Source organism: Aethina tumida, chromosome 5, assembly GCF_024364675.1.
Source record: "Aethina tumida isolate Nest 87 chromosome 5, icAetTumi1.1, whole genome shotgun sequence".
NCBI lineage: Eukaryota > Metazoa > Arthropoda > Insecta > Coleoptera > Nitidulidae > Aethina > Aethina tumida.
In genome coordinates, this window is record NC_065439.1 from 26,348,921 (window position 1) to 26,376,762 (window position 27,842).

At 30.9% G+C, this 27,842-nt stretch overlaps 1 protein-coding gene across 11 annotated transcripts in view; it reads right to left on the reverse strand.

The window, feature by feature from the left end:
* LOC109602114 (polypyrimidine tract-binding protein 2) overlaps positions 1–27,842 on the reverse strand; it is a 319,967-nt gene that overhangs the window by 163,236 nt on the left and 128,889 nt on the right. For 7 of the 11 annotated variants that reach the window (XM_049967103.1, XM_049967102.1, XM_049967100.1 and 4 more), the window contains one exon: positions 1,325–1,426. In XM_049967103.1, the coding sequence (XP_049823060.1) occupies positions 1,325–1,417 (93 nt within the window). In that variant the 5' untranslated portion in view covers positions 1,418–1,426. Of the gene's footprint in view, positions 1–1,324; positions 1,427–7,382; positions 7,559–18,179; positions 18,344–27,842 lie in introns of those variants that run through there. The other 4 variants (XM_049967096.1, XM_049967095.1, XM_049967105.1 and 1 more) reach the window with 2 other exon arrangements.

A 27,842-nucleotide genomic window follows, 5' to 3' on the forward strand; every position in this document is an offset into this window, starting at 1 on the left:
TTAAAATTTACGTAAATATTTATATTTATTTAAAAAAAACGTAATATTATACCAAAAAAAAACATAGAATTAAGTTATTTTAGGCGATTTATTACAAAATTTACATGTAGAATTTGCAAGAGAAAGAAAAACATTAGGAAATATTTTAAAATTGTTTATGTACCACCCACAAATCTAAAAATAGTATATTAAATTAATATTTAATGTGTAAAGTCGAAATACTAAATTTTCATCATAATTAAATTAGAACGCTGAACTAAATGAGGCAAAAACTGAGTCTTGTACATTTAAAATTCATCCGTTGTTTAGGAACGACCTGCCCTTGATTAAGACGCCGATCCTTGTTTACGTTAAGTTCCAGCCGACAGGAAAGTTCTCCGGGGCTGAACGTGTGCAAGTTCGGGCCCCGTATTCCAAAACTGGAAGTCGGGGATCCGAAATTATTTAATTTCGCCGGTGGATGTGCGCCTCCACGGCTGATTGTCGGCATTGTTGGTTCGCCTTTCCGCCAGCGAACTTGCTAATTTTCGCTGCACCCGCTCCACGGGTCTGCCATTGTCGAATTGTCGAATCGCCGCCTCCCAACCAGAGGGACGCAACACGGATGTCGAAATGCAAATCTCACGTCTTGGAACAGGGACAATGTTGCCGTGGGCACGACGGTGTCTTTGGTGGGACGCCAACAACGTTAAAGATAACCGACGAAATTCATTATTACGTTCATTCGGTGATTTTAACGGGATTTTATCCTTTCAGTTGCCCCATCAAAAGGCAGTAACATAGTTTTGTTGAGGAAGCAGGAGAGAGTCGAGGAATCAATAATAATAAAGTTGTACCGAGTTAGGAAGTGAGACGTCCCCCTTTTGCCGCACACTCGACGATAAATATTTGCGTAAAAGCGTCGTCCTTGTCCCGTAAAATAAAACAGTCCCATCCGGCAAATCGGATAAGACGACAGGCCAATTATCTGTTTTCTGTTGTTCCCGTTTGTTGCGTTATTTGCACCCGCAGCAGCTAATTTCAATGAGTGATTCAATTAGGGGTGAGGACATTATTTGCCTTTATGTGTCGCCGTTTGTCGCCCGTGTCGGTTGTTTTATTTATGCGATTCGCCGCGCACTTTTATCCACCCCCCACCCACTCGGCCGTATTATGTTAGGGCTTATCTCGCACGGGAAATTGCTTGTTGCGCGCCAAATTAAACCGAAATTTTAATCGCGAAGCTCGTAAATGTGTTAGGATGCCAGTTAAAAATTCACGTTGCATTTTCGAAAGGCTCAAATGCACTTCTGATCCGCTGTTACGTATAAATTGGGGTCCTTACCTTAATTCCTATGTGTATTGGAAAGTCCTGAGATGGTGGTATAGAGGGTAAAGTCTGAATTACTGGAACTATTGGAAGCGAACAGGACATCATATTGTCAGCCTGCAACAGAAAGTACAGTCAAAAAGTTGAACCAACCAACCAACAACTAAGAAGATAAATTAAACGGACTCAACTCTGACCTGAATATATGCAAAGCTACTCCACTGGAGTGGTTTATTATGACAACATCATGAAGTAGGCACAAGTAGGTAATAAAAACATAACAGATATAGGATGAAGAGCAACAAATTAATAGAATTCGACGATCAGCCAGCCAGCCGTGTTTACATCACCGACAAACAACATCGTATACCCCTTTGAACAGTCCTCGAGCAATTTACTTGCATTAGGTAAATTAATATTTATGTAAAATGGCACGTATTCGAGGTTAAAAGCTCGTCGCCCAGAATGCCGTGCCTAAGACTAAAATAGGCCGTTGAAAATTAGGTCTTCGGCAATAATGAAAGCTCGCCCCTCTCCACCCTTTTTCCATTCGCGGTATTGTACAGGCCCCCCCATATTAGCCCATATCTCAAGAATGTATTGTATATTTTAACGTTCGCCTCTTTCAATAACTCGCTCTCCCTCCTCGCGCCGTGTTTCCATTGTGCCGTGGAATAATGCCGAGGGCCGCGGACAATTTGGAAAAATAATTTGGCAAATATTAATATGAATTTGCGAGTGGAAAACTCCGACCGTTTAAATGTCTTGATTAGATTTTCGTTTAGTCTTAATTATGTATTAGGGCAAATTGAAACTCATTTTCGATTAGTGTTCTGTTGAAATATGATTTGAGTTTTAATTAAAAACTGAATTATTTTAAAAATTTCGTTCAATAACAATAATAATATAGCTACATTAATTTTATAAAATGTTGGTGGGAAAATAAACAGACTGAAATAAGTGGATATCAAAAAGTATGATTATTTATAAAATTAAAATTTAATGTTATATTATTTGAAATAATCGTAACTGTTTTCATAATTTTAAGCTTAAAATTTTATCATTTTAAATTAAAAATTTCAATTTTTTTTTAATTTAATAGTTTATTTCTAATTTAAGTTAATTTTTTTTAACTAAAATTATTTATATTTTATAGAATTAAACTAACAATTTAATTTATAAGCTATTTTTTTTTTAATTTTATGAACTTAAATATTTTATTACTTTTTTAATTTAACTGGTTATTTTTTTTACTTTAAATTAATAACACCTATTTCTTTATTTTTTTTAATTTTATTTAATTGTCCAATTTTATTTTTAACTTAATTTTATAAATTTTGATAAAACTTTTATTAGAATTTTTTAATTTAATTGCATATTTTTAATTTTTTAAACTTAATTTCTGAAATTTTATATATTAAGTTTTTAAGATATATTTTAATATTTTATAAAATTAAATAACAACTTATTTTTACTTAATTAAGTGGTTATTTTTAACTTTTTTTTAAGATGACTTTTTTTAATTCAATTGGTTATTATTATCATTTTTCAACTCGATCTTTTATATTTTATAAAATTTCTAGTTTATCAAAATTTATAATTTTAAATTAACAATTTCAATATTTTTAAATGTAATTTGTTATCTATAAGTTCTATTTTTCATTATTTTTTTCAATTTGTTTCTTTTTAATTTTTTAAGCATAAATTTTTAAATATTTTAAAAGTTAAACAATTTTAAAATATTTTTATATTTCATAAAATTAAATTAATTTAATCGATTAGTTTTGTTTTCTAAAACCGAATTTATTAAAATTTATAAATTTAACTTAAGAATTTTAATATTTTTAAATATAAATTGATATCTTTAAGTTTTAAAACAAATTTTATTAACTGATATTATAACACTTTTATTTCTTTTTTTTTTTTCATTCAATTGTTACTCTTTAATTTTTTAAATATTTTAAAATTTAAACAAACAATTTTAAATTATTTTTTTATAATTTATAAAAATTAAATTAATTTCATTGATTATTTTTAATTTCTAAAACTGAGTTTATTAAAATTTATATATATAAATTATTATTATTATAACAATTTTAATATTTTTAAATATAATTTTTTATCGAGGATTTTTATTAATTGACAAAATTTTATTTTTTATTATATTATTAATTTAATTTTTTCTTCTTTTTTAAGCATAATTTTTTAAATTTTTAAAATTTAAACTAATAACTTTAAAATATTCTTTTATTTCATATAATTAAATTATTTTAATTGATTATTTTTAATTTCGAAAACTTAAATTATTAAAATTTATAAATCAAAACGAACTATTTTAATATTTTTAAATATAATTTATTATCTTAAAATTTTTAAGTCGAATTTTATTAATTGACATAATTTTATTTTAGTTAGTTTATTAAGCTTAATTTTTTAATTTTTATATATTTAAATTAACAAATTTATTATTTTCTCAAATTGGGTATTTTGAATTTTTTACTGAAACCAGTAAATTACGCATCTAATATTAAAAATACTTCAAATTAATTATATATAATTATTTGTCAAAGTTATTTAAAATATTAATATAATTTAAAATTTAACCCACATAGTTATGTACATTACCAATAGAATGAATCCATATCAAATAATTATATTTAATTATAATTAATGAACAATAAACAAATTTTAATGCAGAATTCAAAATGTGTTTTAAATTACAAATACATAATCAAAAAATTAAATTTAAATGTTAATGAATGTTTTCATTAATCTAATTGTAAATTAATTTAAAATCAGCACTCATACATATGTTACATAAATTACGAATATTATCAATATAAAATAATAATGTAGCTAATAATGTGATGGATAAGGGAACTAAGTATAAATATTTAAACTGATGGAGTTTTTAATAAAATATGTCACTGAAAACACTGAAAATTACCTGTAAATATTACATAAAACTTTAGTTAAGTAACTACTGAATATTTATAAATGTAAAATAATCTTTAGTATTTTTCTGAAAAGAGGAGCTTTTGAAAAGAAATTAATTATAATTATTAGATGTTTAACAGCTAAAAAATAAATAAGATCAACCAAAAAATAGATTGATTTATGGAAATAGGGATTAGATAATATAAAACCAAAAATTTCAGACAAAAAATGTCACTTTAATCACCATCCAAGTTCTTTCAGTTCAATTTATATTTTATAAAAGCCAGCCTCGGCCATAAAAAAATGGTTGCATCAAATTTTCAGTTAAGTATTTAGTCATACAGCATATTAATGAACTTTTCGAATAAATTATTCCCATTTTATGATTTTAAACGCTACACATGCACGTTATTAGTTCTAATTTTCAGTTTTAAAAAGCCCACATCCGAATGATAAAATAAAACAAGACATTAATTTCCTTTCATGTCCTCGTATTCCCAACTACCAGCATACAACACGGGCTAATGAAAGGACACTAATTCGAGAAATCATGAAGCCCGGTGCTCATAAAAATTAGTACCCATTCCATTTTCCCCCGACGTACGGACTGCTTTATTCGATGAAATTATCCCGGCGGATTATAATGAAAAACAAATAGAAAAAATTCGCACCGGCCTCCCTCCAAGGGACCCCCCGGCACGCCTTGTCAACGTCGACGTTTCAACGTGTAAAAAAGTCAGCAAAAGCAGTTTCGTGCGCTTAAATAATCAGCAGCCGTGAAATAAGCCGTGTAATCGTGTTAGGCTAGTTTTGTTGTTTGTTTCGGTGCACCGGATTAACTCCGGTCCCGGAGGGATGCGAGGCGGTCCCGTGCCCGTTAAATGTTAAATAAAAATCATCGTTCACGTTTTCGATCGACGCCACCGAAAATTGCGGCGTTTGCGGTTTCGATTCCGCCGGATTCGACCTCGTTTTCTTTTTTAATTAGGCGCACTTAAACGGCGGGATTCGCACGTAATGACGGCGAATTATTTTCTCAATTGAAAACGGAACATCACACAGATTGCGTTCGTTACGCCGATTCCATTGTTTGGTGCGTTTAACCCGGAAACGGGCTGCAATCGATTGTTATTTCGACACTCTTGTTTCACCGGTCTCCGATTTTGTTAGATGCGCATTATTTCGAAGGTTGAATTTGTGCTTTTTTGTCGATAATTTACTTGAGTGGTTCGGAAGATCTTACGACACTATTAATATCTATGACATGGTTAATATAGCAGTACTAAAACTTGATATATGTTTATTCTATTTTTAACACCATCTGAAAAATGTACAACCTTGTTCTCGCACTTTTACACACTAGTTCAAACAATACGATTAATAAAAAATGTTATGTATTGTTGATGGATAATCTAGCGAAGGAAATATTAATTTTTATTGTTGTAGATATCCTTGAAATTAGTTGTGAAGATATCCACACCATCTTTCATGCTAATTTCATTTATAAGACTATTAAATCCAAGAATTATCACTCGTACTAAGAAAAATTGTTAATTTTAAGGTCGTCGGAAAGCTTATATTCTAATATTAAGATATTTTAATATACTTGTTACAATGTAATAGTTGTAGACGCAATCTAAAATTACTAGACAATTATCCCCTGCTCAGATAATTCATTATCCACAGCTAAACTCTTCAGAAGATTTTTCAATGGAAGTGATCTAGAATCAAATTTATAACAATTAATTTTGTAATCGTTTTAATATTTAATATTTTATACTACAGTACTTTAAATTCCAAAATCAAATTAATAATAAACAAAATCACCAATTTACAATCTGACAAATACCTAAAGCAAACATCTCTGATACAATTTTATTGATTGTTCAGAAAGTACATCATCCACAGCTGAAGACTCTTCAGGAGCTTCTCACAATTGCTTCAATGAAAGTGATCTATAATCAACTTAGTATAAGTTCTACTCGGGTATTTCCAATATTAAAATATAAAAAGATCTAAATTTCTTTTTATTTTAGTCTGTTAAAATTATAACAGTTAATTTTGTAAATGTGCATGTTAAAAAATTTATTATATTTAATATTTTAAACCATAGTGTTTTAAATTCCAAAGTCTAATTAATAATAATTAAAATAATCAATTTAAAATCTAAAAAATGCCTAAAGCAAATGTCTCTAATACAATATTATTAATAAAATTCTGTAAAATATCATTTAAGATCACTTGTCAATTATCTCCTGTTCAGAAAGTTCATTATCCGCAGCTGAAGACTCTTCAGCAGCTTCTCACAATTACTTCAATGAAAGTGATCTATAACATAAGTACTTCTTGAGTATATCCAAAATTATAGCATAAACAAATCTATATTACTTTTTTATTCTATTAAAAATACGACAGTTAATTTTTAGTTGTACATTAAATCAAATATTCATTATATTAATAAAGTAAACTTTAAATTTTAAATTCACTGTAATATTTAAATTTAAAATTCGTCAAAGTGTAAAGTGAAAAAAACTATATCCAAAGTCTAATTAACAATAACTAAAATAACCAGTTTAGAATCTGACAAATGTTTTAAACAAACATCTATGGTGCAATATACTAAAAATACGACGTTTAAAATATTCGTAAGTAAATACATATATGGAAGAAACATTTTATCTACATTTGTTGATACGTAAATAGTAAAATTTGTTATTGAGACTTTGACTGCTAATATAACGTACTCACGTACCTATTTTGTGTTTCTTAATGTTATTTACTTTGGTTAAAAGTGAAATAAAACGAAGATCAAGAAAACAATGTTGTGTGAAAATGTTAGGAGTGAAGATATTAGGAAGAAAACTGTTTTGTATAAAAAATGCATAGATAACAGATGAATTATTACATTACTTTATGTTCACTGAACGAAAAATTAGTAAAAAAATACCAGAGCACTGAGAAAGTGCAGTTTGATGTTTTTTTGAGAAGGAAAAGGCAAAAACAAGAATCTAAATTAGTGAAAGTGCTCATCGTCGTAATATAATTAGGTAGACGTCAAATAATTAATATAATTTGTTCCCAGCGGTTAAAAAACTGATTCCCATAATCAAATATCACCAATTAGAAGCGAACTTACCACGGAATCGATTACATATTAAATGCCGTGTTTCCAACACGCAAAACTTCAAAATCCTCACGAATGAACACCGATTTTTTGGCGCGCACAGTCAAAACACAACCGTGGACGTGTAGAAGCGAGAGAAGATAAGAAGAACCACAGTGCGAAATGTGTGTGTTACGTCACCTTGAGAACCCGACTTCTCATGAACGGAGGAGCGCTTAGTGAAATTGAGAATCAAGGTCTTTTTATTAAATCGACCTTTCAATTTTCGTCGGACGGCGTGCACGGTCTGCGTTTCGTACATGTATCGGTGCTGTGATGTCCGATTTCGGTACGAGCTTTAGTGACAGGTTCCTTCGTGTCATTGATCCCCGGGCTCTAATAGGAAACGCAAATCTTACGCCGATTTCTGCATGTTTGCTAGATCTTGGTGTTTGAACGCGCTGACGCGCAACCGCTCAACGGTTTGTCGCGTTAATTGTTGTGGCCGAGGTAACCGATTTAATGTGTGTGTCATCGAGAATTTCAATCGAATCATGACGCTGTCGTCCAATTTAAGTTCATTGAAGTCTTGAGACGGGCATTAGAGAGAAACACATGACTTTAAATTGGTACATTCAAATTTAATATTAAGGATATTTTGTAGCTTCAACTTAATATGTATCTTATCAAGAATTCATCTGGAATCACGTACGTGTCCAATTTGAAATCACTGCAATCTTGGAGTAACCTTCAGAGATAGAGTCCGAGTATATTATGGAGAGACCTCCCTTGAAATATAATTTTAAACTGTTACATTCTCAATATAAAAACATGTAGAATTTTATCTTAAAATCAGAATATTTTAAAAGCTTTAATTTAATGTTTATGTCATCAAGAATTCATTTAGAATCTTGAAATTGTTCAATGTGGAATCACTGTAACCTTGGAGTGAGCTTCAGAGATAAACACATGCCTTAGAGTACGACTATGTCATGGAGAGAACAAGGAAGATATCTCCATTGAAATATAAATTTGAACTGTCACATTCTCAATATAAGAACATGTAGAATTTTCTCTTAAAATCAAAATATTTTGAAAGCTTCAATTTAATGTGTAAGTCGTCAAGAATTCATCTAGAATCATGAAATTGTTCAATTTGAAATCACTATAACCTTGGAGTAGGCTTCAGAGATAAACACATGCCTTAAAGTACGACTATGTCATGGAGAGAACAAGGACGATATCTCCATTGAAATATAATTTTGAACAGTCACAGTCTCAATATAAGAACATGTAGAATTTTATCTTAAAATCAGAATATTTTGGAAGCTTCAATTTAATGTGTATGTCATCAAGAATTCATCTAGAATCATGAAATTGTTCAATTTGAAATCACTATAACCTTGGAGTAGGCTTCAGAGATAAACACATGCCTTAGAGTACAACTATGTCATGGAGAGATCAAGGAAGATATCTCCCTTGAAATATAATTTTGAACTGTCACATTCTCAATATAAGAACATGTAGAATTTTATCTTAAAATCAAAATATTTTGAAAGTTTCAATTTAATGTGTAAGTCGTCAAGAATTCATCTAGAATCATGAAATTGTTCAATTTGAAGTCACTGTAACCTTGGAGTACGCTTCAGAGATAAACACATGCCTTAAAGTACGACTATGTCATGGAGAGAACAAGGACGATATCTCCATTGAAATATAATTTTGAACTGTCACAGTCTCAATATAAAAACATGTAGAATTTTATCTTAAAATCAGAATATTTTGAAAGCTTCAATTTAATGTGTATGTCATCGAGAATTCATCTAGAATCATGAAATTGTTTGAAATCACTGTAACCTTGAGATAAACACATCCCTTGGACTCCAACAATATTAAGGAGAGAACAAATATAATTTTAAACTGTTACCTTCCCATTACAAAATTATGCAGAATTTTATCTCAAAAATAGGTTATTTCGAAAGCTCATTATGACGCCAAAGAATGTCGCTGAAAGAAGAGACGGATGAGGGGAACCGCCAAAAAAAGAAAAAAAACTGAGTGCTCCTTGAAGGCGTGTAACTTTTCAAATTAGCGTAAGACAAACAATTACATATAATTCACGGGATGTTAATGAAATCCCTGGGACAACATTGAAGGCGCACGCCGAGAGCCCGAAAATAAGTCCAATAACGGCCGTTTTATTGGTGAGAAAAAGCAAATTTTAAATTGCGAAAGTTTGACGCTTTTAATTATAAGTTGACATCGAGGATGAATATTGTTGTAAAAGGCGGTAACGAAGTTTCGCAAATAAAAATTAATTTCCCCAATTGTTTTACTTGGCTTAATCTAATTTTTAGTGTTACATCGGGAGTTTCCCGAAGACCATTTGCATACTTATCGTGCTTATTTTTTAAATCTCTTACGTACCGTTTTTATGGACAGACACGAAGAGCTTTGCACGCCTTCCCTCTTCCCTCATAATATCTTTTGTAATTTCATTGAAATTTTCCTGGCTGCCGTGAGACGCCAACTTTATTGAAATTTCTCCGAGATGACACAGTGATAAAACTTATACGCCGTTGTTATGAATGAATCGTTTTCGGCTACATTATTCTTTCCGAAATTCGACAAACTCACTTTGGCTCGTGAAATTTTTAAACTAGGTGTAACACTTTGCCGCCCGACGAACTTTTATCGCCTATCCAACTTTATGTAACTGTTTTAGTCACTAACTCAAATGATTTTGCACGGGACATTGTTTTAACTTTGCCGGCGTAAATTTATTGCTGAAAATATAAAATGCTTTAGATTTATCCTAACAAAAGCACCGTCGAAGTTTTGTCGAGTTAATTGAATAATTATCATAAATATTTTCAACAAAAACTAAACTGTATAATAACAAAATTTGTCAGCAAAAGTATGAGATGCTTTAAACCCCAACGAAGGTATCACCAAGGCTTTGTTGAGTTGACCGAATAGTTATCAGGAATACTTCGAACAAAAACTTATCTATATTTTGATTAAATTTATTGGTGAATGTATAAAAAAAGCTTTACATTACCGAAAAGTTTATACTGACAAAAGTATCATCAAGGTTTTGTTGACTTGATGAATATTTATTATGAAAATGTATCAGTATAAGAATGACATTTAATGTTGAAAGTATTAAACTCTTTAGATTACTTGAGAAATTTGCAGTAACAAAAGTATCACCAAAGTTTTGTTGAATTTGTTACTGAAAATATAAAATGCTTTAGATTTATTCTAACAAAAGCACTGTCAAAGTTTTGTTATATTAATAGAGTAATCATCAATGATACTTCCAATAAAAACTAAACTGTATAATAATGAAATTTATCAGTAAAAATATGAAATGATTTAGATCCCAATAAAAGTATCACATAAGCTTTGTTGAGTTGGTTGAATAACTGTCAGAAATACTTCCAACAAATTATTGGTGAAAGTATAAAAAAGCTTTAGATTACCGGAAAGTTTATCCTGACAAAAGTTTTATCAAGATTTTGTAGACTTGATGAATAATTGTTATGAAAACTTATCAATATAAATAATAATGACATTTATTCCTGAAAATATTAAACACTAGATTACTAGAGAAATTTGTAGTAACAAAAGTATAACTAAGGGTTTGTTAAGCAAAGATTTATCTATATCCCAATGAAACAAATATGAATAATTTAACTTTTGTAGTATTCCATTCAATTATCGAGTCAAGTTATCATTTTATTCACATTAACAGACAATGAATTAGCTGATAAAATTCATTGTATTAACCTTCAAAAACTTACAATCCAATAGAACATTAAAGCGTGCTCCTCAATTGATGGTAGTTATTTAGGGCAATTTTAGCAATGTGTTCATCCGCTTTAAGCAAATGTCACTTGTGGCATATGTGTGATTTATCTGTTTAACATTCAAAGTACAAAATTGTTAGTAATATAATACAGTTGTTCGTATTTTGCTTTCAAGAACACTGACCATATAATTTATGCAAGCATCAGAAGGAACGACTGTGTTTACATAGTTGTAAAGTCGACTCAAGTCCGCTATAAAATAAAGATTTTCTTCCAAAGTTATTTATCCAAACATTTATTTGAACAAAGACACATTTTTGTGTAGAAGTTAATAAACTGAACAATGCTTCTTTCTCATCCGGACATTTAATAAAAAACAATTTGTTATCTCTCGCATTTTGAACGTACAAAATTCGTTTTATTTTTTATATAAACACATTAACACAAGTGGACAAAGACGAATGAGATGCGCAACAACGGGTAAATGTTTATGAAACATAAACGTATATAAATGATCCGAATCCGTATAAAATATGCAAAAGTTTTTGCCGCCCCAAAGGCAAAAAATTAATTTAAATAATATTCCCCACACAAAGATTTATTCACCACTTTTTTTATCCAGCCAGTTAGTTAATTCACGCTCTATATAAATACGCTTCAGGATAAATCACAAATCCACTAATATCATCAAAAGTTTTAAAAAGTATTAAGAGGGATTTACATAAATTTAAATCCGAAGTCGCCATGAGAGAGCCTTCCTCATTTTTATTAATGCCCACCCCGAAAGATAATGAATTTTTTCGTAACTTACAAGGCCGAATTTGAGTCAGGTATTTTCCGAAAGTAATTTAATATGTAAACTAAAATGTAATACTGTTTTTATGATAAAGTAGTAAAGGTTATTACCTTGAAAATCGACCCCATAACGTCCGTAAACCGGTTAGAGTTTCGAGAGGGTGGCGGAAGCCTCACAAACTTAAATCCTCACAATTTGCGAACAACGCGATCGATGAGCGAAATAATAAACGGTTTCCACGTTGACGGCATCACTCACACTAAAATACGTGCCATCCTGAAATAATGGCGAAACAAGAAACTGCCCTCCCCTCATTATTGGGAACGTTTAGGCGTAATCAAGAGCCAATTCACCAGGCGACGATATTAACGTGTTTACATTTCGTAGGGGTTCTGTGAGTTATGTAAGTTGCTGGGTCAATTTTCATTAGTGGACCAGCTGGAACTGGTTTGAAAAAAAATGTCCGATTCGATGGTAATGGAATAATAGGGGTCCGTGTGGGTGGACCCACTCAAATTTAGTCGGTTCTGACGGCGTGGGGGGAGGAAAAAGTTAAAGCTTCGCTGCAATGTTGTTTTTTAATCTCATTGACAAGTGTAACACTTCTTGTAACGGCACTGGGAGATGCAAATTGGTCGAAAGAATAAGACGTAAATTACCGGGGGAGACCGTTAATGATTGCAGAAACACGCAAAACAACTGCCAAAGACACGAGCCTCTTTGTTGCTTGGAAAGTGATTCGCATTGGTTAATGGTTAGGCTATATTTCATCCTGGGCCCGGATAAATTGCGAGGAAACGACGAATTAGTCCCAGGAAACAAGTCCCAGGACCTGTCAAATACAAAAATTAACAGCAGGTGGCGAGAATTTCAATTAGTATTATCCCTGGACATAAACAAGATGACGTCAGGACTCCATCACTTGAATAATGATTCGGTGGTTGGAAGTCGCACTCTAATAACCCCCCGCTAAACAACTGATTAAATAAATCAGATTGTAAAAGATCGTCTAGCAATGCATCTTGTTCGAAGTAATCGCTCGTTCAGACGATGTAGAACGACCGAGTGCCCCATAAATAATTGGCGTCAAATAAAATTACGGAACTGCAGCGACCCAAAACACTCTCCAGGTCCTCCTGAACGATCTCGAGCCGTTTCGAGGGCAACGGAGCGACGCTTTTAGAGCGTCGTCGGCGTCCCTGGAAAGGTGTAGGCGCAACGGGCCCTAATTACACGGAAAAAATCCCTTTATAATTATCCTCCACCCTTCAGATATACATTAAGTCATTGTCTCGTGGCTTCTTGCTCTCCCAGGATTTATAATCGTTTGGAAGACGCTGGAGGATTTATGAGTGGAGCAAGGATTAATGTTCCATAAATATAATTCATCCGACCGGGTTTATTAAGAGAGTATGTGGGGTTTGAGCGATTGAGATAATTAAAATGTTTTGCCACAAAGTATGTTCGCAGAAGTTGTTGTGGATTAATGGAATGGAAGGTACATAACTCAAAGATAATTAATATTTCAAAACTGGATGTACAATTAAATTAATTACTTATTTTAAAGTTATCAATAACCGAATTAGAATTGGTGCATCAAAATTTGTTATCACACCAAACAACTGTAATAATCATGGATTTCCACAACACAGGAAATGCAATTACATTAATGGAATTAAATTGTGACTAATTCATCTACGTAGAGTTTTCCTAATGGGCCACAATATTTTTATTTCAACAACTACATATTTGATATTGTTTCCACGATGTTCATACTCACTCTAATTGTTTCATATTCCAGGAATCATCTTGATTGGCTGTTTAGGCCTTTTATTACATGTGATTTCGAGTGGTGAATATGGGAGCAGGAATGACAAAATTGCTATAAATAAACTCTTTTACAAGCCATTATTTATGATGACACTTGACAACAACTAAATTCACTGAATTCAGTAAACAGCTTACCAGATAGAATACAATAAATAAGAATGGAGTCGTGATTTTAGAATAACCTGATTCGATTCGATTTTTATACACGTGGCACGGTAACCATGGATCCGTTTATCTGTTGAGCCACCCATAACTTACGGGGGACACTCGCAGATGTCACGCCACCTAATTTCCGTGACGTCTCCCTTGCTCACTTCAGCGGAGCGTGTCGCCCCCATATTCTCTGGTAAGGACGCCGCTCCGGAGCGCCCGAATCCGGGATTGCGGAGTGGCCGGAAGTGAGTCGCGACTCTCTTTTCCCTAATTGTGTCCGTTAATTGCGGAGTCGAGTTAGGAGAGCGGCTAAGTGAGGCAGTCGGATTTGCGTCGGCGACATTATGGGGGTGTATTTCAAAAACACGAAACAGCGGCAAATCGTAATAACAGGAAGTTTTTATCTTATGACATAACATAATATAAAACGGAAGAAGAAGTGCTCAAGTGTTATTTACTTCACATGCATAATTTGATATACTACTTGCCCATTTGTAATCAATGTCGTGAGTTTTACACACCTAGAATAAAATAATTTAATATTAGCTATTAAGTTTCACATATTAATAAATATACGGATGTGATATCCATATTCTTTGTATATTTATAAAAGGTCAAATTTCCTTCTTTAAGACCAATTAACATGTTTGCTGGAAGAAACAACACAAACATCAAAAAATTGAAGCTACATTTTCATCATTGGTTGTCAGAAAAATGCTGATGCATGTATATTGGATGCGTGTCATCTTATTAATATCCCGGAGCAAGGATCGTCGACATTTAAGAATCGAGGGATTAGTGGGACACGCGGCAAGGCTTACGGCGTCACGAAGGAGCCCGCATCCAATGTCCCCTCGGTCCCCGACGTCCGCCCGTTCCGAATCCACGGACACACAAATTAATGTCCGACCGACACGGAAAGTTTCCGCCGCGGTCGCGTAACAGGTAGGGAACAAATGGCCGGGGCCTCCCCCGTTTCTGCTCACGTCACTTACCCCATGCGCTAATCTCTTTCTGATTGCCTAACTTTGACATATATATTAGACCTGCGTGTCATCGGGACTGACGGCGATCTACTCGCTCCCGCGTTCGCTAACTCCTTCGCAGATGTGACGTGCCGGTTCAAATTGGATCGTTCCGAGATATAAATGATGCTCTTCAAGGCGATAATAAAATGTGGAAAACTGACTGGAGCGGGGTAGGCTCGTGTGGAGTGAAATCTGGACTGAAACCAATAATGTGGGAGCTGCACTGTTGATCCGGGGAACTTGTCAAGATATTGAAAAGCAATTAGAAGGGAATGAAATGTTAAAATAGGATAGCTCCGGTTGGATTACTTGAACGCTTAAGCTAGTGTAAAGTTTTTATATGTATGACTAATAATATTCTAAAGGATAGAATCGAAGAAGTATTTTTAGAGAACAACGAAAATTTGTCTTCAATTTGGGAGTTATCAAATAACAAACAAAGAATACCTTCAAATTATTTAAAATATTAATTGAAAAGTTATTAGAAAGGAAAAATGTTAAAATAGGAAAGCTTCCACTGAATAACTTGAAGCCTTAAGCCAATGTTAGGTTTTCATATGTATGCCTCATAATAATTTTAAAACATGGAATGGAAAAAGTATTTTTAAAGGACAAATACTAATACTTTCAAATTATTTAAAATATTAATTGAAAAGCTATTAGAAGGGAAAAAAAGTTGAAATAGGAAAGATTCCACTGAAAAACTTGAAACCTTAAGCCCATATCAGGTTTTCATTATGTATGGCTCATAATATTTTTAAAAGATGGAATCGAAAAAGTATTTTTAAAAGACAACAAAAATTTTTCTTTATATTTGGGAATCATCAAGTAACAAACAAAGAATACCTTCAAATTATTTAAAATATTAATTGAAAAGTTATTAGAAGGGAAAAAAGTTAAAATAGGAAAGCTTCTACTGAATAACTTGAAGCCTTAAGTCAATGTTAGGTTTTCATATGTATGGTTCATAATATTTTTAAAACATGGAATGGAAAAAGTATTTTTAAAGGACAACGAAAATTTGTCTTTATATTTGGGAATCATCAAGTAACAAACAAAGAATACTTTCAAATTATTTAAAATATTAATTGAAAAGCCACTAGAAGGGAAAAAAGTTGAAATAGGAAAGGTTCCGCTGAATAACTTCAAACCTTAAGCCCATGTCAGGTTTTCATTATGTATGGCTCATAATATTTTTAAAAAATGGAATCGAAAAAGTATTTTTAAAGGACAACGAAAATTTTTCTTTATATTTGGGAATCATCAAGTAACAAACAAAGAATACCTTCAAATTATTTAAAATATTAATTGAAAAGTTATTAGAAGGGAAAAATGTTAAAATAGGAAAGCTTCCACTGAATAACTTGAAGCCTTAAGTCAATGTTAGGTTTTCATATGTATGGCTCAACTTTTAAAACATGGAATGGAAAAATTATTTTTAAAGGACATATATTTGGGAATCATCAAGTAAAAAACAAAGAATACTTTCAAATTATTTAAAATATTAATTGAAAAGCTATTAGAAGGGAAAAAAGTTGAAATAGGAAAGCTTCCGTTGAATAACTTGAAGTCTTAAGCCAATGTTAAGTTATCATATGTATGACTGATAATATTTTGAAAGAAGAAATCGAAGAAGTATTTTCATCAAGTAATGGACAAAGAATATCTTTAAATTTATTTAAAAAGACTCTAGCTTTGGCTTAAATCTGCCACGATTAGTAAGTCTTTTGAACAATATGGGGCGTATGAACATTACACATAACAATTTAATGATGACTGCAAAGAAGATTATATAACTACAATACTACAACTCAATATGACTAAACTGAAAATTAACAGAGATGAATTTACATTGTACCGTCAAGAAATTAATAAGCAACCTGCCATTTAAACGGACACCAACAACAAAACCTTAGGGTTACATGACCCTTTCACGACGGCCCATCACAAAAATGGACGATGGAAGAAATACCACGGAATCCATCCACCTTCGGACGACCAGGAAGCGACCGTTAGACGGCACGATCCCACACGCGGGCCCTTCGTTGCCATGGCAACGTTGTGTCGACGGTCTCTCGAAACCTGTGCACGCCGTCGACTCGTCGTCCTACCTGGTTTTATTTGTACGGGGGTCTCCGGTTCTTCGATTCCCACAGTTTCAACATTTCCATTAACCTGCACCTCGCAGCGATTTTTTATGGGGTTTTTACTCGATTTTTCCATATCGACGCCCGATTATTGAATTTATCTATGTGGCTTTTAAAAGCTGAGGAAATACTCCATGTTATTTATTGGCATTAATTGAATAAAATGTTTAGGTATATTATTTTTGCGCCTTTGATTACCTGTTTGCTGTTTGTTGATGTGAAGATACAGGTCGTAAAAAATAAGTAGGCAAAAGAATGGGTGTAATAAAATTGTTTCTGTTTAGTTCAGTTTTATGGCCATGAGAGGTTACGAAAGGTCGATTTGTTAGAACAAAACCACTGCAGTCGAGGACTAACTGCAAGTTGTCAATACGCTCCGTTAATTATGTTAAGAGGGTACTTCCTTTATCGGGGGGCTGTACGAAATGAATGATAATGGCCTATATTCTCGGTTTACTCAGAGTTCAAAGACCTGTTGACGTGAGAGAATTCAAGTTCGTTGGAGTTATTTGTCTTGTTGACTAGAATTTATGTCTGGAAGTGGAACAATTACATATTTTTAAGTTATTCACTTATGTCATCTCTTTAATTCCCAGAAAACTCATTGTCAAGTGTATGAGAAATGAATCTGCTTCCAAAGGTTATAAAAATATTGGTGATTTAATTCGATGAATTCTCATCCCATTCCATGAAGAAATGAATTTAATTATCTTGTGCAGGTGTGTAGAGGATGCCGTGCACCTGCCATGGCAAGTCAGAACCAGTATCCATAAGTCATTTTTCATTACATAAATATGAAAGAGTGGAAAATTAAAACATTAAATATCAATCGTTAATACTGTACGCCACAGCTGATTATAAGCGATGATGTCACCAACACGCCTCAGCAAAATGTAAATAAACAACACCTATCAATGTCTTATTAGAAAATCCTGTTAGATAATTTTCCATCACAATCACGTGTCGATAAAAATGGCCTTAAAGCACCCAGTCCATCAGCATGTGGTGCACAAAAACAAAGATGCAACAACGCAGTGAATTCCACGACCAGTTAGCCGGCATACCTGTATGAAATCGGCCTCCCTCAGTTCCAACAGCATCCGTTCGACGTTCTATACTTCCAATCGAAAAAGCAGCACACAAACAACAACACAAATCACTCACACAGCCCCACACACGTAAATACTATCGTTGTGTACGTTGCGTACGTATATTTCCGCTGGTTCAATACGACACACACACTGGTTCGTGTGATACGTGCTGGCGTGTAAAATGCGACTAGCCCACAAATTTAACTATTGTGTTGTCCTAACCTCGAGAATCTACCTCTCGAGGTGGCCAACGGATCGCCTGGGGCCACGGCCGACTCGGCACAGTAGGGCGACGGCAAGGGTGGACGACTGGAAGGTATTGTGTGTTGGGTGCGTGTTATCCGATGTGTGAGTGTGCCCGCATGGAAAAAATATATTTCGACGGGACGTGGAACAATAGTTTGACGTCGGTCGAGACCAGCATTTCCAATTAGACCCAGACGAAAACGTTTACGGGGGGCCCCCGGTTCGAAAGTTCGGGAGGGAAATTTTTACGTCTCCCGACACCACTACCAAGTTGTTTTGGGGGAGAGTTCGAGGGAAATTTGATCGGGTTGGAAAATTGAAAGTTTTCTAACCCAATTTTGCTTTAGGTTAACGATATTCCAATATTTTCTGTTGGCTATTTTATTGGAGTTTGTTTTCTAGTTTCTCCGGTAGTAATTAAATGTTAACATTCTTAACACAACAGTAACAAGCCAAGAGAAGAGAACCTGTCACACAACTGCGACTTTTTATACCTATTGTTTATGCATATTCATTTGTAATTCGTTATTTAAAATTCGTTGACAGCTCTATAGATTAAAATTTTCTCCAAATTACTCAAATTTTATACTTTAAATAATAACTAATTCTTCAACATTAATTCAAAAATTATGTTAAATTAACTTGTACATTTAGTTATTACACACCGTATTTTTTATATATAACACAACAAAATCAATAAAAAATAATATTATACATATGGAATGGAATTATTTGTTTATTTTGTGTAAAATACATAATATTAAATTAATAAAATGTTTTATTGCGTTCAAAAGGATAAATGTGCATTTATATTTCTCATAATCAAAATAATAAATAATTATTTAAAACTATATATTTTATTTACTCAGAATCAATTTTAATAATTAATATTCACTGTATTTCATATCAATGTTAAAAAAAGAGATAGATTTCATATTAATAATGTACTTAAATTGGTTATAATTATATATTATATTTTCAGTTTGTATATATTTCTATTTTTTTCATAAACATACCATTTATTATTAATTATTTTATAAATATAATGTATAAATTAAATGAAATTAAATATGTTCAATCACACATTAAATATTTAACAGTCAAATAAATAAAACACAATAAATTTTAAATAATTAAAATATAAAACAAAAATGAAAACGAAATTATATATTTTTATTATTTTTATGAGGTACCCATTCAAATTTTTCAGATCTGAATTTCTTATCTTTGGTGTATAACTTTTCATTAAAATGAAGATAGAAATAAATAATAGCATTTACTGAAAAATAAATAAAAATCCATTAATTTTAATTAAATTTTTTAAGAGATGTTATAAAGAATAAATTAAAAAAATAAGGATGCCATTTAATATTTTTAAATGTTTTATATTGTTTTATTGTTATAACATTATTATATAGTTAATTATTACACATCAAATTATTAAATAAAATATTCAAAAGTGTGATAAATGAAACACAATCTTATAAAATTAAAATATAAAAAAAATTAAAACGAAATTATATGTTTTTATTATTTTTATCAGCTATCTATTCAAATTTTGCAGATCTTGTCTTTGTTGTATCTCTTTAAAATGAAGATAGAAATAAAATATAGCATTTATTATAAATTAAAAAAAAATTACCTCAATTTTATTAATTTTTTATGTTTGATGTTTATATAAAAGAAATTAAAAAATGAGTATGCCAATGAATTAATGAATTTAAATATTTAAATGTACACTCGGATAAATAAATTTTATAAAATTAAAATATAAAAAAAAAAAATAAAAAAGATATATATTATTTTTAGGTACCTTAATGGGACTTGAATGAAGATCTGAATTTTTATTAATTTTTAAGGAATGTTTATAAAAAATAATTTAAAAAATAAGTATGCCATTTAATATTTTTAAATAATATTATTTTATTATTATAACATTATTAAACATCCTGTTTTAATCGGAAATTTATGTAATTAAATTATAAATCAGGAATAATTTGAATATATTTGAATGTAATATGAAAAAATAATATTTATTTGAATAATAAATTATTAAATACTTAAAACAGTATCCATAAGTCAAGAGAAGAAAAAAAAAGTTTCTTTAAATCATACTCATACATACGTAATGTTTTTAAAAGTTATTAAATTAAATATTATTAAAAAACAATTTAATTAAATGTATTTTAAATTTAAGAAAGGACAAATTTAAACGAGAAATAAATTTTGTTTATTTAATTTATTTAATAGATAAACATTATTTTAATATTTGAAATTGTTATTAATAATTAATTATCAGATTCCTAAAACATTAACAATTCAAAAGAAGAAAACCTGTCCCACAACTGTGACTTTTTTCTATCAGTCGTGTATGCATATTCATTTTGAATTTTAATAAAATACAAAAGAATTTTTATTATTATAATTTACCCTTGGAAAACAATCAATTTTAAATAAAGCAATTACGTTGCAGTGTCCGAAACTAATCTATTAAATCTTACTACACACATTTTTACTACCTTATCTACAATATCAATTCAAATTTATATGTAAATGTACATAAAACAATGAATGTAATAAAACATTTATGGAACTTTGACACGAATCTTGCTTACAAAGCCGCAGTAGCCTCTAAAACCGTCCCCGTTGTTCACCTACTGCAAAAACGTTATAATATTTTATATCCACATTATGATAATTCGGCAAAAATGTCACACACTGCTGATTAACGTTAATGAAAGTTCAAGGATTTTTTACCAACACGTTGGATTTTAAGCAAAACACAAGTGGATACACCTGTAAAACGCCGTAAGAAGATATGTGCAGCCTGAATAATTTTATCCCCATTAAACAAATACAATGTAAGCAAAGGCTGACCGTGACATTAACATGTGACTTGCCCGAGTCGTATATCACAAAAGATGTGAATAGGACAAAAAATTATAATATATACGTGTAAGTATAATTACTAGAAGACTTATTATCAGATAAATGCATTAAAGCCTTGTGTTTTAGCATATTTATAACCGTCTGCACTTTACTGATTGTGAGTAATAACATGTAATCATGATATACATTAATAAAATGAAAATATGCATGGGTTTAAATAGGTAAATCATCGGCTACAACTGAATTTCATAATCCCTTGATTGCACACATCCTGCCTGTGTGAACGCGAACGAAATTCATTTGAAGAGCCAGCCATCACTCAAAAACAATGTAACGTCAAACATTATTGATAATTCCCCATATAACCGAATTAATAAGAATTTTAAACGATAATTCGACCTGGCAAAATGACCAATAAAAGCTGATTTAACGTTTATTCGATTGGACGGAGTTTGATTATTGCGTTCGATGAAAACCGTTTATATTTGCTTCAATCAGATTATCTATTGTGTATTTATTAGCCGTTGTCCTAAACAATTTTGTTTAATGCCTCAACAGAGAGTTTTGCGTGTTGATCGTCGGTTATTTTACCAGCAAAGCCCCAGTCGAAAGGCAAATATGTCAACGCGATTGATAAATCGTCCTGCAGAGGTGATATGATCGTTGTTGGCAGATGAAATACAGGTTTTGGAAGTAAACTTAATTAATATGCTGGTGTGCTACTGTATAATTTTGGATGTAGTGTCGCCTACTTTATTTTTGGGGCAAGTCAATTGCATACAATAGTTTAGTTATGTGACATTTTTTGAATAAATGATCATCACGGTTTGGCAACACGTTCTATGTTAGTCCCGTCGTTGATATTTGCAGGAATTGCTAAAAACCACCATTTAATTTATTTATTTTTTCTTCTGCCACACTAATTAAAAAACCAAATGGTTATGAAGGAATATTAAAAACAAAATTAATTTTACATTTATTGCCAAAATAAATATAATTTCCTATTTATATCGAATTTTATTATTTATGAAAATTAATTACAGTAATCTGAATTTGTTAATAAAAAATTCAATTTTAGCATGAATATTAAATCGTTGATAATATTTATATTTAAGCAGGCATTTCCATTATGCGGAAATAAATCATTCTGATAAATAATTCTGCATAATTGATTATTTATAAATATCGATTCAGTATTATTTAGAGTACCAACATATTGTACAATTGTTTTCGTGTTTAAATGCAATTTCCATGTACTTTCTACTAAAATAAATGTATATTTATTAAATACAATTTTTTTATATTAATAATTATGATAAGATAAGAACTTAATAATTTACTGGGAGTATCTTCACTTGTGACAACAATTCAGCAATCAGAAAAGAGAAATTGAATATTTTTTTCGGGTTTAAAATAATTAAAAATTTACCAGTATAAATTGTCTAAAATCCATAACATTAATTAAAATATTAAATAATTAATAAAAAATATTTTCTATGCTTAGCTAAATATGGATGATGGAATATTCTGGTTTAGAATGTTTTAGGCGATGTGGCACTGTTCCAAGTGGATTAATTAAAGGTAAAATGGATGGTAAAGTGTATGCAAATATTCTGAGAATTTGGAGATGTTTTGGGCGATGTGGTATTAGTTCAATTAGATTAAATATGCTGAAAGACAATGGACTTCCATATTAAGAAGAATTCATCAGGATAATGATCCTAAACACACAATGCCTTACAGACATAAAACTGTGATTTCAGCTGAAGGTTTATCTATTATGTACAAATTATAAATATTAAATATATATTATTTTAGCCTTATCAGTCTTTTATTACAACATTTTTTCTCTTCATAATGAAACTGTGTTGGAATATATATGTAAAAATATTAGTTAAGTGACATTTATAAATAGTTCCACATTACAAGCGTCAAAAACATAATAAATATGAAATTATTCTCCATTATTTTATAACAAATTATACAATGATCCTGAAAATCTCTGAAATCTCTATAATGTCCAGTTGTACATGATTATAATTTTAATTTTGTACCACAGTTCTTCAAATAAATATTCTGATAGTTGGAAGAAAATGTAGACGATATTGTATAGGTTCAATTAGATTAAATATACTCCTATATGAAGAAGAATTCAACAGGATAATGATAATATACATTCAAAGCCTTAAAAGTATAAAACTATAGTTTCAGCTGAAGGTTTTCTACCATATACTACTTATAAATATTAAAAATTGTGTTTTTTTAGTATTATCAGGCTTTTGTTACTACATTTTTTCTCTTCATAATGTAATTGTGTTGGAATATATATGTAAAAATATTAGTTAAGTAACATTTATAAATAGTTCCATATTACAAGTGCATATTTTGTTCATAAACATAATAAATATGAAATTATTCTCTATTATTTTATGATAAATTATGATCCTGAAAATCTCTAAAATCTCTATAATTTCCAGTTGCACATGATTCTAATTTTAATTTTGTACCATAGTTCCACAAATAAATATTCTGACAGTTTGAAAAAAATGTAGACGATATTGTATGTGTTCAGTTAGATTAAATATACTCTTATATGAAGAAGAATCCAACAGGATAATGATGATAAACATTCAAAGTATAAAGCTATAGCTTCAGCTGAAGGTTTTCTACCATATATAAATTATAAATATTATAAATGTGTTTTTTAGTATTAACAGTCTTTTGTTACTACATTTCGTTAAAATATATGTGTAAAAATATTATATGTGTAAAAATATTAATCAAATTCTGTGCGAAAACATCATAAATATGAAACTATTCTCCATTACATTATTACAAATTAAGCAGAGATCTTGAAACTCTCTACAGCCCGCATAATTTAAAGTTGCATATGTTCCTAATTTCCACATTCCATCATAATATCCCAAATAAAACGTGACACTTTCGCAGCCAGATACAAGTGGAGGGCCGTCCAGACAGACGGGCCGCGTCAAGAAAAAGTGTGCGGCGTCGTCGGTAAATGATGCAAAACAAACATCGGAATCGTAATCTCCTCCCGTCAGATGTGACGGGATCCCGGGACCGGGAGGTCGGCCCACCGCTATCACATTCCCCGCCATTGTTCCTACCTGTGCAGTTCCGCCGCCGCGGCACTTTGTCCGTGGAGTGGGTGGCCCGGGGGGTGCCGCAGTTCCTACCCCAAATTAATTTCGGTTTCACGTGGCCATATTGTTTTGATTTAATTAAGATACCACCTCCCGCTCGCCCCCGCCGCATGCACAGCGCCGTTATTAATGGATCGGATCGTGTCTCTACCATGTCGATATTAAGCGCCGAGAAATTCGTCCGTGCCCCTGTACGGTGGATTTTGAAAAACTTTTATATTGTTCGGTGTATTTGCCGGGTAAAGTAAGTGGTTTTTTAATCAACCGTGCTCCAAATTCATCCGCAAAGTGGCTGGGATTATTAAACATAATTGATAAGTACAAATGGAACAAAATTAACCAGATCAAAGCACAAACAGACCATATTTTTGGCAAAAATAGTTTGAGTGCATATTTTTAACTATATGAACATATATACTGAAGAAATTAATTTTCTGTTTTCTATCATATAAAGCAAAACTCTTATTAACGATTCAAATTATTCAATGTGTGAAGGAACAAACATAAAATTTAATTGTCTACATTTTATGATTATATTTATTTGACCGTTTTTTGTTAAAATAATATTTAAAATTAGTTTTTATGTGCTTTTCCTGATATTAAACCATTTTATCGTCATGAAATATTTTTCATACATTTCTTCAAAATATTTTTATTTTTGTTAATAAAATGGAAATAGTTCATGTATTTTCTTGAACTTAAACCAAACATATACAAATAAATATTTTTATTGCTTTTAAACACTTCCTGATGACATTTCTCAAAACTGAAAATTCTAAGAGATATTTATTTATTTATTTATGTAAAAGCTACTGAAGAAACCTTGAACTTTTCTCGCCAACATTTTATCAATTATTACCGGAGGCATATGTGTGTAAAAAGCATCTTTATCTACATGTTTAAATCCGAATTAAAACCAAAATTACACATTATTTAATTTTATTTTTTCAGCTAAATCCACATCCTTATGATTAATATTTTTTACCAACCACAAAGTCAAATATTAATTTTTTATCCTTTATGGCAAAAAATCCCAGACATGTAAACAGAAACGAAATAAAAAACCTAATTAAATTTCATGTTATGCACTCTCTGGTAATTGCCAAATTATAATTCACGTCTAATGTAAACAAAATCTTCAAACCTGAAATTACTCATGTTAATTAGGCGTCCCAGTTACGATTTCTAAAACATTACATCATTTATTAATTTGTATCGATTATTCATAATGATAACTTCTTTAATGAGATATTTCATAACGAAATCCTTTTGAAATCCTTCAAAAATAATGATGGTCAATTTTAAACCAACCAATATTTATTGAATCACATCATTTAAGTATAAATATTTGATTGTAAGACCAGAGTTGGCCATTTCAAGGATGAAATTTTAGCTTTTATTGATCAGCCGACTAAAACATGGGACCTCGTGTATTAAAATCAAAGTTGGAAAGTTTTGACTTGAACATCTTGTACGTTGTCCCTTACATAAGCTTCATTCTCGCAACAATTGGCTTCGTTCCTAAACAATGTCAAGTAACTTGGCTTGCACAAAAGAAATAAATAAGGGTGATAATATCTCAAGCGTATGGTGTGTGCCACGTCTTTAGACGAGACCCCCAAAATCCTAATATCCCCCTGCGAAAAGTTTATGGTGCGTTGTCACTCTAACGAAATTAATAGGTGGACAGGCCGCCGACAGCGGAGTTAATTACGAGAGAAGGAAACACATTGTTAATTATTAGGTATCCATTGTTGTGTTTGGGAGCGACCCACCGCCGTCATCTAACTGCCAACGCCAATTCACGGGAAGCTGGCCAAGTCAAAGCCGACTTAATGCGATACTGGAGTAATTAACTCTGAATAAATTAAGCGACAGGATGCACTTGCGTCTGCAAGAAGACACTGGAGTCGGCCATGAATATACACCGACGTATGGGGGCTAGAAGGTAGACTGCGTCTGCATTCATCATCAAATCTCCAAAGTCAACAACAATGTTAACTGAATTAGGTGTTTGGGAATTGCCAAACATTCTAAAAAATAAGTAATTGCTTTATTCAATGGACTTGATATTTATTTTTACTGTTGTTAATTGTTAACTTAATCTTTTAAAATAATAGTAACGAGTGTTTATTTTGTGAAGAATTGGCTGAAAAAGCTTCAATTTCAATTAGTTTCGGGCAGTACATTTCAGAGATATAAATATGACATCATTTCTCTATATAAACAATAACTTTAAAATAAATATTATTTCTTCTAATATAAATAATTGTATTTAATACCTGTAAATTGGAATCTGGCAATTCTTTCCTTGAAAGTCACCCTTTCCTTTCCAGGAAGTTAATATTCAATATAAGTGATAATTTTAATATTTATAACAGATCATCAATTAGGATCAATATATTCCCATAAACAAAATAGTAACAGGGAATTTGTTATGTGAAAATTGGATTAGAAAGTTGAAAACTTCAGTTATTTTCAGGCTGAAAATCTTTTAAATTACAGTACAAATAAAAATAAAAATTTAAAATGAATATTATTGCTTCTAATACAAATAATTATAATTGATCTAAAAGATGAAAATTGGAAACTGGCAATTCTTTTCTTGGACCTTTTCCATTCCCTTTCAGGAAGTTTATTTTTAATAACAATGTTTAATATATTTATTTCCGATATTCTATATTGTTAACTTAGGTCTTTATATTTTAAGAGGTAATTTTTATATTTATAAGAGAAAATTAATTACGACCAATCTATCCCTATAAATAAAATAGTTATTGAAAATTTGTTATGTGAAAAATTGGGTTAGAAAGTTGAAAATTTCAGTTATTTTCAGGCTGAAAATATCTTAAAGTACAGTACAAAAATATGTATCTCTATATAAATAAAAATTTAAACTGAATATTATTTCTTCTAATACAAATAATTATAATTGATCTAAAAGCTGAAAATTGGAAACTGGAAATTCTTTTCTTGAACCTTTTCCTTTCCCTATCAGGAAGTTTATTTTTAATAACAATATTTAATATATTTATTTCCAATATTCCATGTTGTTAACTTAGGTCTTTATATTTTAAGAGGTAATTTTAATATTTATAAGAGAATATTAATTACGGCCAATCTATCCCTATAAACAAAATATTAAATGAGAATTTGTTATGTAAAAAATTGGGTTAGAAAGTTGAAAATTTCAGTTATCTTCAGGCTGAAAATCTCTTAAAGTACAGTACAAAAATATATTTCTCTATATAAATAAAATTTTAAAATGAATATCTCTAAAATACAGAACAAAAAATTAATTTTTCTATATAAATTAATATTTAAAATGAATATTGTT